Here is a 14,272-nt window from a genome sequence, read left to right as displayed (position 1 = left end):
AGTTGAACTTTACACCGCTAGGGAGCATTAGCATCTAGGCATCATTTAATTGGGTGGAATCATCATTTGATATAGAGGGCTTTAAAGTGTATTCGTCTGCCCTAACGCTTGGCTTGCTTGTCTGAGGAAATAGATTTTAGAAGTCATTTTGTCATTGTTGATTTGCGTGGTAAATTCCACTTAATATAAGAAAAAATGGATAGAAGTTTGGACGAACTCATTAAAGAAAACCCGAAAAAATTCAGCCTCAACAAAGGCAGATATCAACCAAGGTATGAAAATCAGTTGTGAGTGTTGCATTGCATATGTATTGTTTCATCCATTTATTTGCTTGGCGTATATGAACTTTGCTGTATTTTTAGGCCTAATAAGAATGCCGGTAACGCCCCAGGAGTTCAAAGAGGAGGTGTTCGAAATAATCAGAAAAAGAAAAATACAAATGCACTGCCAGGTGTGGCCAAAAATGGAGGAGGCCGTGTCACCAAGCAAGGCGCTAGACAGAACAACACTGGTGGAAAACTTGTTTTTAAGGGAAATGCTAACAAGCCCAATTTAAAAACCGCCAAGAAAGGTGTTGTTGTTGATGCCAGAAATAAGCTGTTGGCCAATAATAGGCTCAAGATCACTGATGCAAGAGACCGCTTGGCTGCGATGGCCAAAAAAACTGATCTCCGTCAGAAACTTGCTTCCAAGAAACCAGAACTTTCAAGAAAACCAACTGGATTGAACACAAGACCAAATCAAGGAATCAAGAAGTTGATTCGAGAAGTGGGGAGATCTCCTCTCACCAGGACAACTATTGGCAGAACAGTAGAAAATGAGCTAGCTAGATTGAATGTTGGACCAGTTGCTTCCCATTACATGCCACCAAGATATGATCTCCTGCCCCCACCTAACTTTTACCCGTACCACCAGCAGCCACCCAGTTATGACCTTGTAAGTTAGGTTCATTTAAATTCACTTTCCACACACAACCTGAGTAACTTGATACCCTTGATCTATAAGACACACAGCATGAGTACTGCAGCAATGGACTGTGAACCTCCTTTGTCAGCAACCAAGCGAATCCTAGCCACAGAAAAGCGACTGGGACCAAGAACTGAGGTGAAGATGAAACCCGAGACGGGGCACAGGATTTACGTCAGCAATCTTCATCCTAAAGTGACGCAAGAAGACATCGTGGTAAGTCTAGTGTTTCTATATGGTAATCGAGGCTCTTTAGTTTCATTGGCGAATTTTGATTTCTACTATTCAGGAACTCTTTGGTGACGTGGGTTCGCTGGTAAGAGCTTCGCTTCAACGACCTGGCGTTGCTGAAGTCGTCTATGTTCGTCGTGACGATGCCCTGCGAGCTGTTGATGTCTACCACAACCGACAACTGGATGGACTGCCTATGCACTGCAGCATGGGAGTCGTTTATGAACCTAGACGAGAGGCACCTCCTTCACCGTTGAAGCCAAGGCATGTCGACTTTTAATTTTACACCCCATTAACACGGTATGTTAACCCCATCTTTTTGTCTTAATATTACTTAGAGCTCCGCTAAGCACTGGCAAATCCCATATTGCGCCAGATATTGGAACCATTCACAAGGCGCTGTTTAACAAGGCTACTTCTCGCAACTCACAGATATTCACCGTTACTCTACCAAAGAAAGACACGTGAATGCATTAACTGAAGGTGAACGGGGTTCTGGTTGACCCACTACCCTGAAGTTCTTGTTTTTTGTCGTGACAATTTTTTCTTTTTTTTTTTCTCGCACCCTTGGCCATTTTTTTTTTCTGTGCTGGACGAAAGTTAAAAACAACTCTGAAAGAACTCCCAAGGTAGAAAATACAATGTATTTGGAAACTAAAATTTTTTTAGTCGTTATTAAAATTTTTCCTTAGCATTAATGAAAAATTCTTCTAACATTTAAAAGAAAATTTTCACATTAGTCAGGGATGAATTCCTCGCTTCCGTCGTCTTCCGGCGTTCTAACTGTTGCGACTGGATAGATATTGTCCATTAGACTGTGATCAACTGTGGGTCGGCCGTTGTCTGATTTTGCGCCAATCATATCGTCGAATCGATATCCCCAGAGAATCTCGGTTGGCAAGTAAGAGGTCATGGCTTGTGTTGACATGTCCGTCGACGACGTAGTGCCTTCCAGGGTGACTATGATTTCGAATGCAGCTTGCGTGATATCAGCTTCGTTCATCCCATACAAAGGAGATTCGACCGTGATTGAATGAACTATTGTGGTCGGCCAGAGCAAAAGCAAGTCGGAATCTTCTCCAGAGGGATGAACGCGAAGTGGCTGCTGATCTAAAGTCACAACGTGTCCCTCTCTAGTTGTCCGAGTCTGACTTACTAGAGTGGCCCTGATTCGGGCCCCAATAATACGTGAAGTGTGTCTGTCGGCTATTCTAAACATCAGGGAAAGTTGTCCGTCTTGTTGACAAATTATGGCGAACTGACTGAATGCAATGGCTTGAGCTCTTTGTTTCGTTCGTACCAATTTAGCAAATACCACTCCCACGAGGAAGGCCTCGATTATGGCTCCTAAAATGGCCTGGTTAAACGCGAATGTTAACCTTGATCAAGGAAATAGTCAATTCTTAGTAAAGGAAAGGGTCTTACTTGAACAGTTAGCGTAAAGATAGCAGCACCACACTGTTCGGTGACTCGGGAAAAGCCAAATCCGATGGTCGTTTGAATTTCCAGACTGAAAAGAAATATCGATGTGAAATCTCTGATGTTTTCTATGCAGGGGACACTCCCATTGTTAATGCCCTCCCCTTCAACACCTAAAATTCGGATTTACTATGATGTTTTTTAAGCAATTCAATGATTGTTACACCTTGATCTTGCATTTCAAAATCTCCGTGTGAATAGCAAATCAACCAAAACAGAACAGCAAAGAGTGTCCATGTGATGTAGAAGCTAGCGAAAAAAATCAAGCCCGTCCACCGCCACTTGGAATCGACGAGCCAAGTGAAAATGCCCACAAAAGTTCCAGTTCCAGGTCCGGTAACTCTGCCATTGCTGATGTTGGATTCTCCCGATTTGGTAACCAGTCTCCTAAAGTTTTTACGTTTTCTAAACAGCAAAAACGTGACACAGATGATGACTGAACCTTTTCTGGAAAATGTAGCAGCGTTAATTTAAGTTTTATTTACATTAGAGACATGGAATCTTGTTTGGGTGTGATCGCTATGGATCGCAAAGTAGGATTCCGGTCAGGATTTCTGTTATTAATCCATCCTTGTTTTTCACTCAGCATAGGTTCCATAGACTCGATATTAATTGCTGGCGATTCCATCACAGGACACTTGAAGTATTTTTAAAAAAATGTACAACAATAATTTAACTTTCTATGTAACTTATAATGGAGGTACTCTTCTAAGTCACGACCACCATCTATGAAGGCAGTTAATCGTGTAAAACTCGGCATACGGCGATGTGCCAGATCACCTGCAAGGCAACAATTGCGCTGGGTTATTGATTAAGAAACTGGAGCTCATCCCGAATGACGTAGTGAAACAACTACTTGCTGAATGGTACGGTTATAGAAGCGATCGATGGATGCCAGGTAAAACACACATTGTTTTCCGTTTTTACGGGGAATTTCCATTAAACATTTATTCGAATGCCGCGTCGTGCATCAGTCTGAGGAACATCCTTTGAATAGATACAGTTGATTATCGCACATAGCCTCCACCCTTCAAACAATTCGAACACCGGTAAATGGTGAAAGGCGTTCTCATTACAAAAAGTTCGTTGGTGGTTACTAACCGCTAGTTGTGTTGAACTGCAATTGCGAGTGAATAAATCTCGAATAAATCACACGGAATTTATTCACTTTATTGCGATTGGTAATTTAGAATCTACTTAATTCTTACCTAACCAAGCGAGAATAAATAATTAGAATAAGAAAACATTGCGCAAAATCAAAGGGTTTGACCTCGACTATCGATTACAATTTAATGCTTTCTCCTCTTCGGGTGTAATGTCTGGACGTTTTTTTTAAATTTTATTTTAAAGGATGTCACATCCGTCTCGGTGCTTTCTTTTTTGTTTCCCAAGTCTTATTATAGTATAATCATTTTTTTTTCTTTTTTCGGATTAGTTTTTAATACTGCACGGCTGGCCGATTTCTTTGTTTGTTTCTTTTAGTTTTGTTTTATTATTCGATAAAGAGGAAAACAGATTAATTTTCGTTTTGCTTCGTTGGGTTCTTAGCCGATAACGTTGCCGCTGTACGAAATTTGAAACAGTTCGGAGCTCCGCCCCAGACTCCGTTTCATCCCGACAAAATAATATTCGATATCACCTTTTATCCACAAATCTTGCCCAATTTCTTGAATGTCAAACGAGACCCTTTATGGCGATTATGTAACAAAATGTTGGCAAAACAGAATGCATAGAAATGGTATTCACTTCCAGTAGTCTGAAACTAAGACATTTCTTTTCATTCATCAGAAAATCGCAACGTTACATCATATATCTACGAGAGGGTATAGACTTAAAAAAAAAAATTATTCAACACCAACGTAACAGAAGATCCTTCAAGGCAACTTGATGACCAAGTGAATTTCTGTTGTGCGAATATATTATTTCACCGGTGTTGAAAAGTTGAGACTTTATACTACGTACGATGGCTCGGCTGGCACTGAAAAGGGACTCCTTTGTTCTCGATGCCGTTGACCAGCCGCTTCTTCCGTCTGTGTGCCGGATGCATCGGTCTTTGATCTCGACATCTATACGTGTTGAGAATGCGACATAACGAACCCGCATTTTATTCTTTTCTTTTTTGTTGTTTCTTATTGATTCTATGTGAAGTTGTTTTTTATTTTTCTCATGTGAAGTCGTGTATTATTGACTACGAATCTGTGGTACAATTATACACTTGCTTTGAGAATTTTAAACTGAGGAACGAACTATAGATTTCATCTTTAAACACTTTAGTAAAATTGGAACTGTAAAAATTACTATACGCATATAACATTCCATTTTCTTTTCATCAATGGGAGCAGCATTAATTTTTCTCGGATGTTTGAAATTGGAAAAGAATAATAAGATACGTTAACGTTGTGCCTACAAGCTGCGAAAATAAAATCCGTTACTTGCAATGCTTATGTCGGCAATGGAGTGTTGATCAGATAATTTATTGCGACTCATTACCGTTGGAATTAGTTGAAGATCGACGTCAAAGAAACCGGCAGCGGTGATTTTCGGTACGGAATTCGATATTTCCATTATCAAAACATTAACCTTGATTTTAAAAAAAAATGCGCTTTAGTTTGGGGATATTAACAATAACGCGTAATGAAGTTTCGTTATATGTCACAAAATGTTAATAATTTATACTTTAGATTAAGACCCTACCTGATTCTGGAGAGAAAAATCCTCAAAATAGAGTTTGCGCAACTTCTTCGTCAAATTAAAAGTCTACAAATTGTAAATTGAATTTTCATAATTGTCAAATGAATTCAAAGTGACTGAATTTTTATACTCTCTTACCTCTTGTCGAATTTTGTGGGGGATGTTGGCTACTAACGTGAAAAGAACACAATGGACGAGTAGAATCATTAACTGCACAATCATGTCCATTGTCCAATGCCCGTCTTTCAAGTTGATCATCAGCTGGAACGAAGCGTTAATTATTCGGATGAAAGCCGGAGCTATAAGGACAAGTAACAGGCAGCCAAAACAGCGATTGAACTGATGAACGAAATCAATAGTCACAAAGTAATGGCGACTACATTTGGATATCAAAACATCAACAGGTCCGTCGCAATTCTCATGAAGCTGTCCGTTTTCTTGAATTAATTCAATTTCTTTTCCGACCATTTGCAGCATTGTCGCAGCCATCCATCCGAAACAGGTGAATAACAAAACGGCCAACAAAATGTAGAGGATTAGCCACCGCTGGACAGCAAAGATAAGCATCTGCCACAACTGCAAACCGATGGTGAAGTACGTGGAAATCGACAGGAGACCAACAGCCAGACATCCCTGTAGGTAAACTTACATGAATTAACGTGTTCATAATGTCGCCTCATTTTACGTAGGACTTACAATGACCGCGAAGACAAGACCAACATGAAAAATGGCACGAAAGACGGAAAATTCCTTCAGATTGAATTGATTCATTCGCTCCATGCGATCGAGAACACGGACGAGATCTTCCCAGCGAACTGCGGTGACGGCCAGGAGAACGGTGTGGGTCGCTATCATGGAAGAGATCGTGTTGTAGGTACTTATTCCTTCGTTCCATCGCGACGCAATTGTGCTGTTGTTAAATTCTTCCGAGTCCGGTGAAAGTGACGAAACTTTTCCAGCGTCTTGGCAGATAATAATAATGATCAAACCGATTGCTACGTTCGTGCAGTACAGAATCCATCCAAGGATGTAGACCATCCAGGCGGAGTAGCTCGGCTCGTCTTCCTTCATTTTCAAAGGAATTCCGAAAATGTTGGTGACGATCAAAACCGGACGGCAACACCATTTGAAACTCATCATCATCTGTTCATCAGACGAGCAGCTCACCTGCCGTGCAACTCTTTTTCTCAACATGTTTCGCTCGACTGTGGGGGAGTAGCGCCGCTACCTGTTGGCTCGATTGATTTATGATGTTCGTGCTAAAGTGTCCTAGCGCACATATAAATTTCAATAAAGTTGAGTGCTGTATATTTATTTATTATAGGAGATACCTCGCAATCGTTTTCACACGACCTTGTTTTGTTTTTCTCCGTAAATTGAAAGTGTATAGAAACTACTGCAGCTTATTGTCCTAAGCAACTATCTGCTAGACTGTGGAACTTGGCGCATTGAACTGGGTGGAGTGTATCGCGGAGTTAACTTTTCGGCGGAATATTAATACAAAGTTATTGGATTTCAAGCCTAGTGCGTGTCGTGCGAAGTCAATATTTGAACGAATCTACTCTCAATACATGTATAGGCGACCTACAGCCAGCAGCACTTAGAAGCAATTTGTTTTCCCTTGACAACAAATTACTTTAATAGCTTGCGTTTAAAAAAGAAATAAGGAAAGGAAGAAGGGGCGTTATCGATTTAACGTTATTGTATCGATCACGATCAGTAGCCTATACACAACGCATAGTACTTTGCGCATTAAAGTTAATTAAAATAAATTTAAAAAAAATCTACAGTGGGTACCGAAAGTATCCGTACGGCTGAGAGGATCAGTAGGGAAAACGCGTTTTTCAAAACGCTCCCAAAAATAGAATTCTCGGTGGAATTAAATAAAAATTTTTTCAAAGGTTAATATTAAGGCGGGGTATCATGTGATTTTTTGGGGGAATTTTTCAACAACGCGATAGGTGGTTTTTATCGCGTTGCGTAAGTATCCGTACGGCCGAGAGGCCCAGTAGGGAATGGGCTTACTTTGGAGGCCTGTTATTCAGTAACTACGTAACATTATAGGGTGGGAAATTTCTTAAAAAAAAAGAGCTGCATTAGCTCTATCTGTGGTCATAAGATCACATTTTTTAAGTTTCATTTATAGTAATGAAATCAAAAATGAAAACACGAATTATAAGTTTTCCGTTTTCTTCCCCTCGATTCCCCATCACCAGTGTTGCCATATCAAAAAATATTTACCCTTTCTCTTTCTCCCTCTTCCGTTCAAGGGAAGAAAGAGATTTTGGGATATGGCAACACTGGTGATGGGGAATCGAGGGGAAGAAAACGGAAAACTTATAATTCGTGTTTTCATTTTTGATTTCATTACTATAAATGAAACTTAAAAAATGTGATCTTATGACCACAGATAGAGCTAATGCAGCTCTTTTTTTTTAAGAAATTTCCTACCCTATAATATTACGTAGTTACTGAATAACAGGCCTCCAAAGTAAGCCCATTCCCTACTGAGCCTCTCGGCCGTACGGATACTTACGCAACGCGATAAAAACCACCTATCGCGTTGTTGAAAAATTCCCCCAAAAAAATCACATGATACCCCGCCTTAATATTAACCTTTGAAAAAAATTTTATTGAATTCCACCGAGAATTCTATTTTTGGGAGCGTTTTGAAAAACGCGTTTTCCCTACTGATCCTCTCAGCCGTACGGATACTTTCGGTACCCACTGTATGTAAATCCTTAATGAGTTTCTTACCTAAGGTCTACTTAACTCTATTTCGATTGAAGTAAGACTATGACATAACTGACTACCAAACCTAATACGGTAAGCAGGATGGACGGAGTAATGTTGTAGAGGTCAAGTGGGGAAGCGACTAAATGATCGGTTGAAAGTCTCGACAGGAAAGAGCGTAACAATTCCCGATCGGGTTTGCCTAATTGAAACCAATGTTGGTTCAACAAACGGTTCAACGTCCCACGAAAATGAATGGTTCTCCGATGCAAATGAGATGATATTAACGTGCTAGAAATTAATCGAAAAGTTAACCCGATGAAATTAAGAAGATACGGGAGGATCTGGTCAATGGATCTCATTTTCAGGGCGTCATCTAAATAGTAAAAAACCGAATAAAGTAATGCCGTTATCATAAATATTATCACACCCTGGCTGCAAACCCAAAAAGTTCCAAATAGAGAATTAGCTCGATTCACCATTCCGTCAATGTTATCATATTTCTTCCAAATCAGATGAACGTAGCCGTCAAGTTCGTATGGGGACGTTTCGGGTAAGGTTTTACAGTAATTGAGGTTTGCATTGCTCAATTGCTTATTAGCTAATGACTTGACGAATAGCACTCTATCATTGGAAAGTTGCTTGGAACAAAATTTCACTAGGTTCTTCTCCAAACAGTTGACAGCGAGAGCTGCGTGATAGTAAGTAAACGATGGAACCAAATCTCCTATAACTAGAAAGGTCAAAGTAAATCCGATGGGTGTTAGATGGATTAAACAAATTAAAAGAGGTGGGATAGTTTCACGAACAATCTGATAAGTAGAGATGAGATAGGGAGCCTCGGGATGATTGAAAATATCCAAGCCCAGGGCTATCAATCCTGCGATCGACATCACAGCGTGAATTGCGTACATCGTCAAGTGCATGCCCCTAGATTGGCACATTACACAATCGGGATTCAATTGGGCGATTTCAATTTCTAGGGCTCTCCAGTCTTTGAAGAAACGGAGAAACTCTCGTCGGTAACGGAGGAATTGTTCCTGGACGATGAATCCAACTAGTAGCGGCACGCTCCACAGAATATTCAGGATCATCACGTGAATATTGGGCGCACTCTCGATTCCTCTGACTAATTGAATCATCTCGAATAAGAAAATCGCAAAGAGAAGTAAAAACAGAAGAGTGATCCAAATTAAACGGGTAACTTTGTAGAAACGGTGGTTATCCTTGCAGATTGGGCGACACCAGTCCAACAATATCCCGCAGTAATGGGTCAGTTTCCATAGTGGCCTCAAAGTTTCATCCAAACTAATGTTGGATTTGACGCATTTCAGGTTACATAAACTTTCACTGCGAATTCGGACTTTTTCCGAATCTGAAACTGAATAAAAATTTCAAACTATTATTTAAATTTAATTGCTAAATGGCTCAACCTTTTATTCGTGTTGTTGGCATTGTAACAGGAATAATGCAAAGTTGAATCACAAAATAATTTTGTTAATTCTTGTCACTGCAATTTGTTATCACGCTGTCCGATGCACGAAAAAAAAACTAGACGTAAGGGAAGGATCTGATGCGGCGATGGCATCGGTGATAGTGAATGAGTCCTGGGGAAAACAAGTCTTTTTGTTGACGCATAATAATGTGTTTGGATATTCTTTGTAGGTGGATAGTGGATACATTGAGTACTATACCATAGTAACCCACGGAATGTTTGTGACGTCATGGGATGTCGATAATACACTAAAATAATTGACAATATCTTGACCTTCAGTTAGACCAGAAGGTCTCGGTCGCAATTTCCCCCCAAGGACTTTTTGCGAAATGTGCAACCTTTATTTAAAATTAACGTGAGTCTTAAAACTAACTTATGCTCTTACGCATTCCCCATGTTTTGAAAGTTGAAATGCCTTTAACTTTGCACGGCCTTGAAAATATCCAAATTCGTTCAATTTGTGAAATCGAAATTTTAGAGACAAGGCAAAGTTAATGCATTTGGCATTTACAGCTTCTATACAATAAGTTTTGTTCGCTTTATTGCGAGTCTCAATATTCGCTGAAAGTTATGACACAAAGTACGAACCGCATGGCGCTCAGGATCCAGGAAGGATAAAACAGAATGACGTGATGAATGATGGCGGGCCATTGTGGGTCGGACGAAAGGGCGGAGTCGGAAGGCTGCTGATGGGATGATCAAGTTGCAACTTGCAAGGACTGATGATCAAACAAATAAAATAATTAAACAAAAAAGGCAAGTGAGGCGAGCAAAAGAAAAATAAAAAATACCAAGAAGGGAATGTGCATGCTGCGGTTTCTGGCCAGAGATAACGATTGAAGAGCGGTGCCGACTTCAAAGAGAACATCAGCTCATGATCACAGCAGGCGCGTCGCATTGTATGTAGAGGCGCTCCTCTCTATTCATCATTAATCAATACCGAATATAGTAGTCCGTTGTCTCTGGCGTCCTGGCGACAAAATAAAAGAGCAGCTGCATAAATTAAAAATTCATAATGATTATCAATCAAAATGAGAGGCGACACATCCTATCAAATATATATAGCGCGCTGAAAATGAAATTAGATTAAATTCGCTTATCGAAACAAAGACGCGGCTCTGTTCTGAAAAGAGCACCTGCCAGCATAAATTTGATGTTTTTTTTTTTCCAACCGCCGTTTCTTTTCCGTGTTTTTTTTTCTTCTTCACGCCACGTCAACACATTTGATTAAATTGTGGCTAGGGACTAGAGAGAAACTTTCGTTCGCCGCGCCCAGTAAGAGCTGATGTCATATCCGATCGATATCCAGACGAGATAGATGAATCGTGTGTTTTGGGTTCATGCATAAATGTATAGACATTCGCTGGCTACAGACACGATTGGAGAGATGGAAGCGAGAAACTGATAAAATTCGAGAGTACAAAGAAGTGAAATATAATTATACATGGGGCTGTTTCCGCCGCTGTAGCGTATCTTTTTGGGCAACTGCGAACTGTGGCAAACGGAACATCAAATTCACTTTGCTTTGATTGCCAATTTTCTTATACACACACACTTCACCACCATGAATTTGCATCGGAATGGATCCAAGTCATCCGAATAATAAATTCGCTCTCTAACACATTAAAAACAAAGTTTCTGTCTAACATACCAGGATGGGTTTTTCGTATACTTGTCGATACAGAATAGACAGACGCTGTCGGCTGTCTTCATAAATGAAACATCTGTTATAGTCAAAATGACAACTGTTTGGATTGGAGTAGGGAAATAATTATTACCTTCAGAGCATTTTCGGACAGACAAATATTCCAGTTGTGTTCAGTGGTAAATGAAATGGCGTGAAGAACAAAAGATTGATGTCTTTTTGTTTCATATAACTGGAAAAGACTTTGGAACTTGCTCGCTGCTACACCCTGCGAAAAAGAGAAACAAAGAAGAGTTGTCCATTAGTATAACGAATGAAGAAACCTAAGGATATCAGGAAATCGATTAGGAAATTTTGCTACTTTTTTAAAAAGCATTCCAGTCTGGTGCTGATCCTTTTAAATGAAAAGAGCTGACTTATCGACATGTATAGTTGTATATACTGTTACCTAATGGAGATTCATATAGGGTGTGTTCCTTACTCTGTTGCTGACATTGAGGGATAACCGAGACACCATCCACACCTTTTTGCTTCATTCAATAATAAAAAAAAATATCGTGAGAGGCAAAGTCCTACAATAATTGTTAAGTTGTTATTCGCCTCAAGAAAATCATTGGACTAAACGACAGTAAGAAAGTACAATTAACAGATGCCGTCTAATAAATAGTAAAGGACTGAAGATCCAAGAATGGACAAGGCACCTCATATTTTTCTTCTCCCATCTATTCCATACCCGATTTCTTATTTGATCTAGTTTAACCATAAATCATCGACGGACTTTTTCTCTGATGAAAGAGCGCAAAAAAAAAAACTAGTTTTCATTTAGCTTTCTTCCGACCTACTGCTAGCTGCTACAGGCACGTAGCCGTATCGATTGCTTGCATGTTAAATATTTGAATGGCCATCTAGCCACGTAAATAACACTTACTTAATGAAGAAATAAGAATGATTTACTGTGTTGCTCTACTTATTGTGCTAGCCGACCCCCCATCTAACTTTCCCAGGAAGTTTGTGGGGCTCACAAAATTCTCCTCTTGTCTCCCACCACGGCCTCCCACCAAGTCGCAACCATTTCCTTAAACCAGTGGCGAGGAGCTTTATCGGATTGTGGCCATATCGTCACCTATTGCTGGAATGGTTTGAATCTGGAAAAAGAATCACGACAGAAATAGTAATATTAGACATTATCTTAAAACTTTCGTTTGCTTGATACTCCCGGAGATCTGACGAAATAAAATGGCGACACACCATCATCATCGGATTAGACGTTCGTGGCCCAGTCCCTTTCGACTCTTATGGGATACTCCTAACCGGATTCGGAGAGGATATTGCATGGCTGTGTACCGCGGGATTCCGCCTTTCATCGTCTGATGAATTCAAATGAGTCATACCGTTTGATTTATTCTGGAAGCCGTCTTCAATGAATGGCGTCATGCCGTTGGTCCATAGCAGCGGCGTGACCTTCATTTACATCTTCCACCACCGCTTCCGTTTGTGTTGAATGCCAACTGTCTCCTGGCCGTTTCCTGAATTTCACTTTTTTTGACGAGATGGAATTTGGGAAGCAGCCACTCCGTGACAAGTTTCACGGCCATCTGCTTGCAGCGCTGGCAAAATCGTTCCTCTTGTCCATCACCCAAATGCTTCGGCGTCAACAGGCTAATGCCTGTTTTGGATACCTCGAGAAATGATTTGAGCCTGTTAAAAACAAAAATAAATAGTTAACATTAATTTCGGGGAATTGCAATTTGTTATTAGCCACTGCCAAAAATGGTTCTGGAATTTTTAGTCGACTGGATGCGTGACTAAGGATGAAGGCTGCTGAGCTTCGATTCTAATTTGAAATGAGCTGACATTCTCCATTTTATTTTCGATCCGTCTTTGTCCTGCTGTAACGAATCCTTAAAGAAAATGAAGACAAACTCAATGACCTGGTTCCGACTAATGTTAAAACTTGTGTCTTGGTTTCGGCAATAAGGCCTGATAGGCCATCAGATTCTTGTCTTCTTTTGTCTCAATACAAGGCCATCCATCTTCAGACAATGCATCGAGAAACTCATCAAACCTCTTCTTGTTCGGCGATATTTGCAGTGACGGAGGGATGGATAAAGAATGGGAGCGAGGATAAAGAGGAAATATCTCAGTGTTGTCTGACTACTTTGGAGTGGAGTGCATGGATACGGGATGAGCTAGAGGCCAGCGTTTTTATGAACAGCCCCGCCGCAGATCACAGTGGCAAAAACACATCAACCGCAGCTGTTTGATATTACAAAACAAACCCATGCGTGTTTTGACAGAGAAACGGGCACTCGGCAACATACTACTTCAAAACAGAGGAGACGCTGGTTGAACATGCAGATAAAGTAGAGATATTGCATGATAATGATATGTACAGTTTCCCCTACGCAAACATGTGTAAAAGCAATTCAGACAAAAGAACAGAGTGAACCGCTATTGTGAAAAATGGAAAAGGGCGTCCGTTTTTCCTCCCCATCTAAGACGACGAAACCAAACCACAAATAGCTATAACAATATTGCTCTAAAGATAGTACACACGCAAAGTATATACCATATTCGTGGTCCCTTCCAAGGGCTTCCATACGGTAAATATTCGTTTAATCTCCGAGCTATATCTAAACAATAACAACGAATCAGAATGGTAATCCAGCAGTTTAGGTTATCTACATTCAACAGTTACTGTAAGTAAGTGAAATTACTATTTCCCACCCAACCAGCACAGTGAATTATAATTTTCTAAATTCTCTACAGGTATAGACAGGTTAGCAACAAGGGGAACAGATGCATATAAATTTTAATCTGATTTTAATTCTCTTCATATTTTCAAGAAGCACCCTACTGAAAGTGAAGAACTGACTCAGAGAAGTGTTCAGTTTCGATATTTTCAATTTTAACTAAAAAATACGACTCAAACTTACTCAATATTGCCCAAAGTATTCCACGAATATTCTCTAAATCGATGGTGCAGCAGCTGTGAGCCTGTGACACTTCGAACTTTACTTTTCTCATCTGCT

General features: G+C 40.1%; 3 protein-coding genes and 2 long non-coding RNA genes across 12 annotated transcripts; 2 read left to right on the top strand and 3 right to left on the bottom strand.

The window, feature by feature from the left end:
* The first annotated feature begins 48 nt into the window (after positions 1-48).
* LOC124197902 (polymerase delta-interacting protein 3-like) lies at positions 49-1,857 on the top strand. 2 transcript variants are annotated; one of them, XM_046593475.1, is made up of 5 exons: positions 49-272; positions 363-936; positions 1,006-1,182; positions 1,256-1,461; positions 1,536-1,857. In XM_046593475.1, the coding sequence occupies exons 1-5, from the start codon at positions 196-198 to the stop codon at positions 1,663-1,665; spliced, it is 1,164 nt and encodes a 387-aa protein (XP_046449431.1). In that variant the 5' UTR covers positions 49-195; the 3' UTR covers positions 1,666-1,857. The 2 variants fall into 2 exon arrangements, with proteins under 2 accessions (XP_046449431.1, XP_046449432.1); XM_046593476.1 differs by having other exon boundaries at positions 61-272; positions 1,009-1,182.
* On the bottom strand, positions 1,823-3,419 carry LOC124197901 (inward rectifier potassium channel 4-like). Its single transcript, XM_046593473.1, has 4 exons — positions 3,162-3,419; positions 2,843-3,081; positions 2,623-2,789; positions 1,823-2,554 (listed from the first exon to the last, which is right to left on the bottom strand). The coding sequence occupies exons 1-4, from the start codon at positions 3,302-3,304 to the stop codon at positions 1,934-1,936; spliced, it is 1,170 nt and encodes a 389-aa protein (XP_046449429.1). The 5' UTR covers positions 3,305-3,419; the 3' UTR covers positions 1,823-1,933.
* Positions 3,420-4,978: 1,559 nt separating this feature from the next.
* On the bottom strand, positions 4,979-6,561 carry LOC124197900 (gustatory and pheromone receptor 39a-like). The gene is made up of 5 exons (XM_046593472.1): positions 6,064-6,561; positions 5,506-6,000; positions 5,371-5,433; positions 5,167-5,256; positions 4,979-5,086 (listed from the first exon to the last, which is right to left on the bottom strand). Exons 1-5 carry the CDS (start codon positions 6,559-6,561, stop codon positions 5,021-5,023), a joined length of 1,212 nt encoding a protein of 403 aa, XP_046449428.1. The 3' UTR covers positions 4,979-5,020.
* Positions 5,635-6,886, top strand: LOC124197903. 2 transcript variants are annotated; one of them, XR_006876382.1, is made up of 3 exons: positions 5,635-5,771; positions 5,842-6,241; positions 6,377-6,886. It is a non-coding gene; the product is annotated as an uncharacterized LOC124197903 (long non-coding RNA). The 2 variants fall into 2 exon arrangements; XR_006876381.1 differs by having other exon boundaries at positions 5,842-6,886.
* A 1,217-nt stretch (positions 6,887-8,103) lies between these two features.
* On the bottom strand, positions 8,104-14,264 carry LOC124197898. Of its 6 annotated transcripts, none has more exons than XR_006876379.1 (8): positions 14,177-14,256; positions 13,810-13,873; positions 11,689-12,938; positions 11,374-11,508; positions 10,387-10,565; positions 9,534-10,314; positions 8,910-9,481; positions 8,104-8,833 (listed from the first exon to the last, which is right to left on the bottom strand). It is a non-coding gene; the product is annotated as an uncharacterized LOC124197898 (long non-coding RNA). The 6 variants fall into 6 exon arrangements; XR_006876378.1 differs by lacking the exon at positions 8,104-8,833 and having other exon boundaries at positions 8,844-9,481; positions 9,534-9,707; positions 10,184-10,314; XR_006876375.1 differs by lacking the exon at positions 8,104-8,833 and having other exon boundaries at positions 8,844-9,481.
* Between the last annotated feature and the right edge of the window lie 8 nt (positions 14,265-14,272).

The sequence above is a fragment of the Daphnia pulex genome, chromosome 7, assembly GCF_021134715.1.
Source record: "Daphnia pulex isolate KAP4 chromosome 7, ASM2113471v1".
NCBI classification, from domain to species: domain Eukaryota; kingdom Metazoa; phylum Arthropoda; class Branchiopoda; order Diplostraca; family Daphniidae; genus Daphnia; species Daphnia pulex.
The sequence above is the reverse complement of the archived record's forward strand: the minus strand, read 5'-3'. Positions and strand labels throughout refer to the sequence as shown.

Coding starts and splice junctions, on each gene's coding strand:
- LOC124197902 (XM_046593475.1), top strand. CDS start 196: ATGGATAGAAGTTTGGACGAACTCATTAAAGAAAACCCGAAAAAATTC. Junction 937..1,005: donor AGCCACCCAGTTATGACCTT/GTAAGTTAGGTT, acceptor TTGATCTATAAG/ACACACAGCATGAGTACTGC. Junction 1,462..1,535: donor CCTTCACCGTTGAAGCCAAG/GCATGTCGACTT, acceptor AATATTACTTAG/AGCTCCGCTAAGCACTGGCA.
- LOC124197900 (XM_046593472.1), bottom strand. CDS start 6,561: ATGTTGAGAAAAAGAGTTGCACGGCAGGTGAGCTGCTCGTCTGATGAA. Junction 6,001..6,063: donor GTCTTGTCTTCGCGGTCATT/GTAAGTCCTACG, acceptor GTTTACCTACAG/GGATGTCTGGCTGTTGGTCT. Junction 5,087..5,166: donor ATCTTCAACTAATTCCAACG/GTAATGAGTCGC, acceptor TTATTTTCGCAG/CTTGTAGGCACAACGTTAAC.
- LOC124197901 (XM_046593473.1), bottom strand. CDS start 3,304: ATGGAATCGCCAGCAATTAATATCGAGTCTATGGAACCTATGCTGAGT. Junction 3,082..3,161: donor CAAGATTCCATGTCTCTAAT/GTAAATAAAACT, acceptor TTTGCTGTTTAG/AAAACGTAAAAACTTTAGGA. Junction 2,555..2,622: donor TCTTTACGCTAACTGTTCAA/GTAAGACCCTTT, acceptor GCGTTTAACCAG/GCCATTTTAGGAGCCATAAT.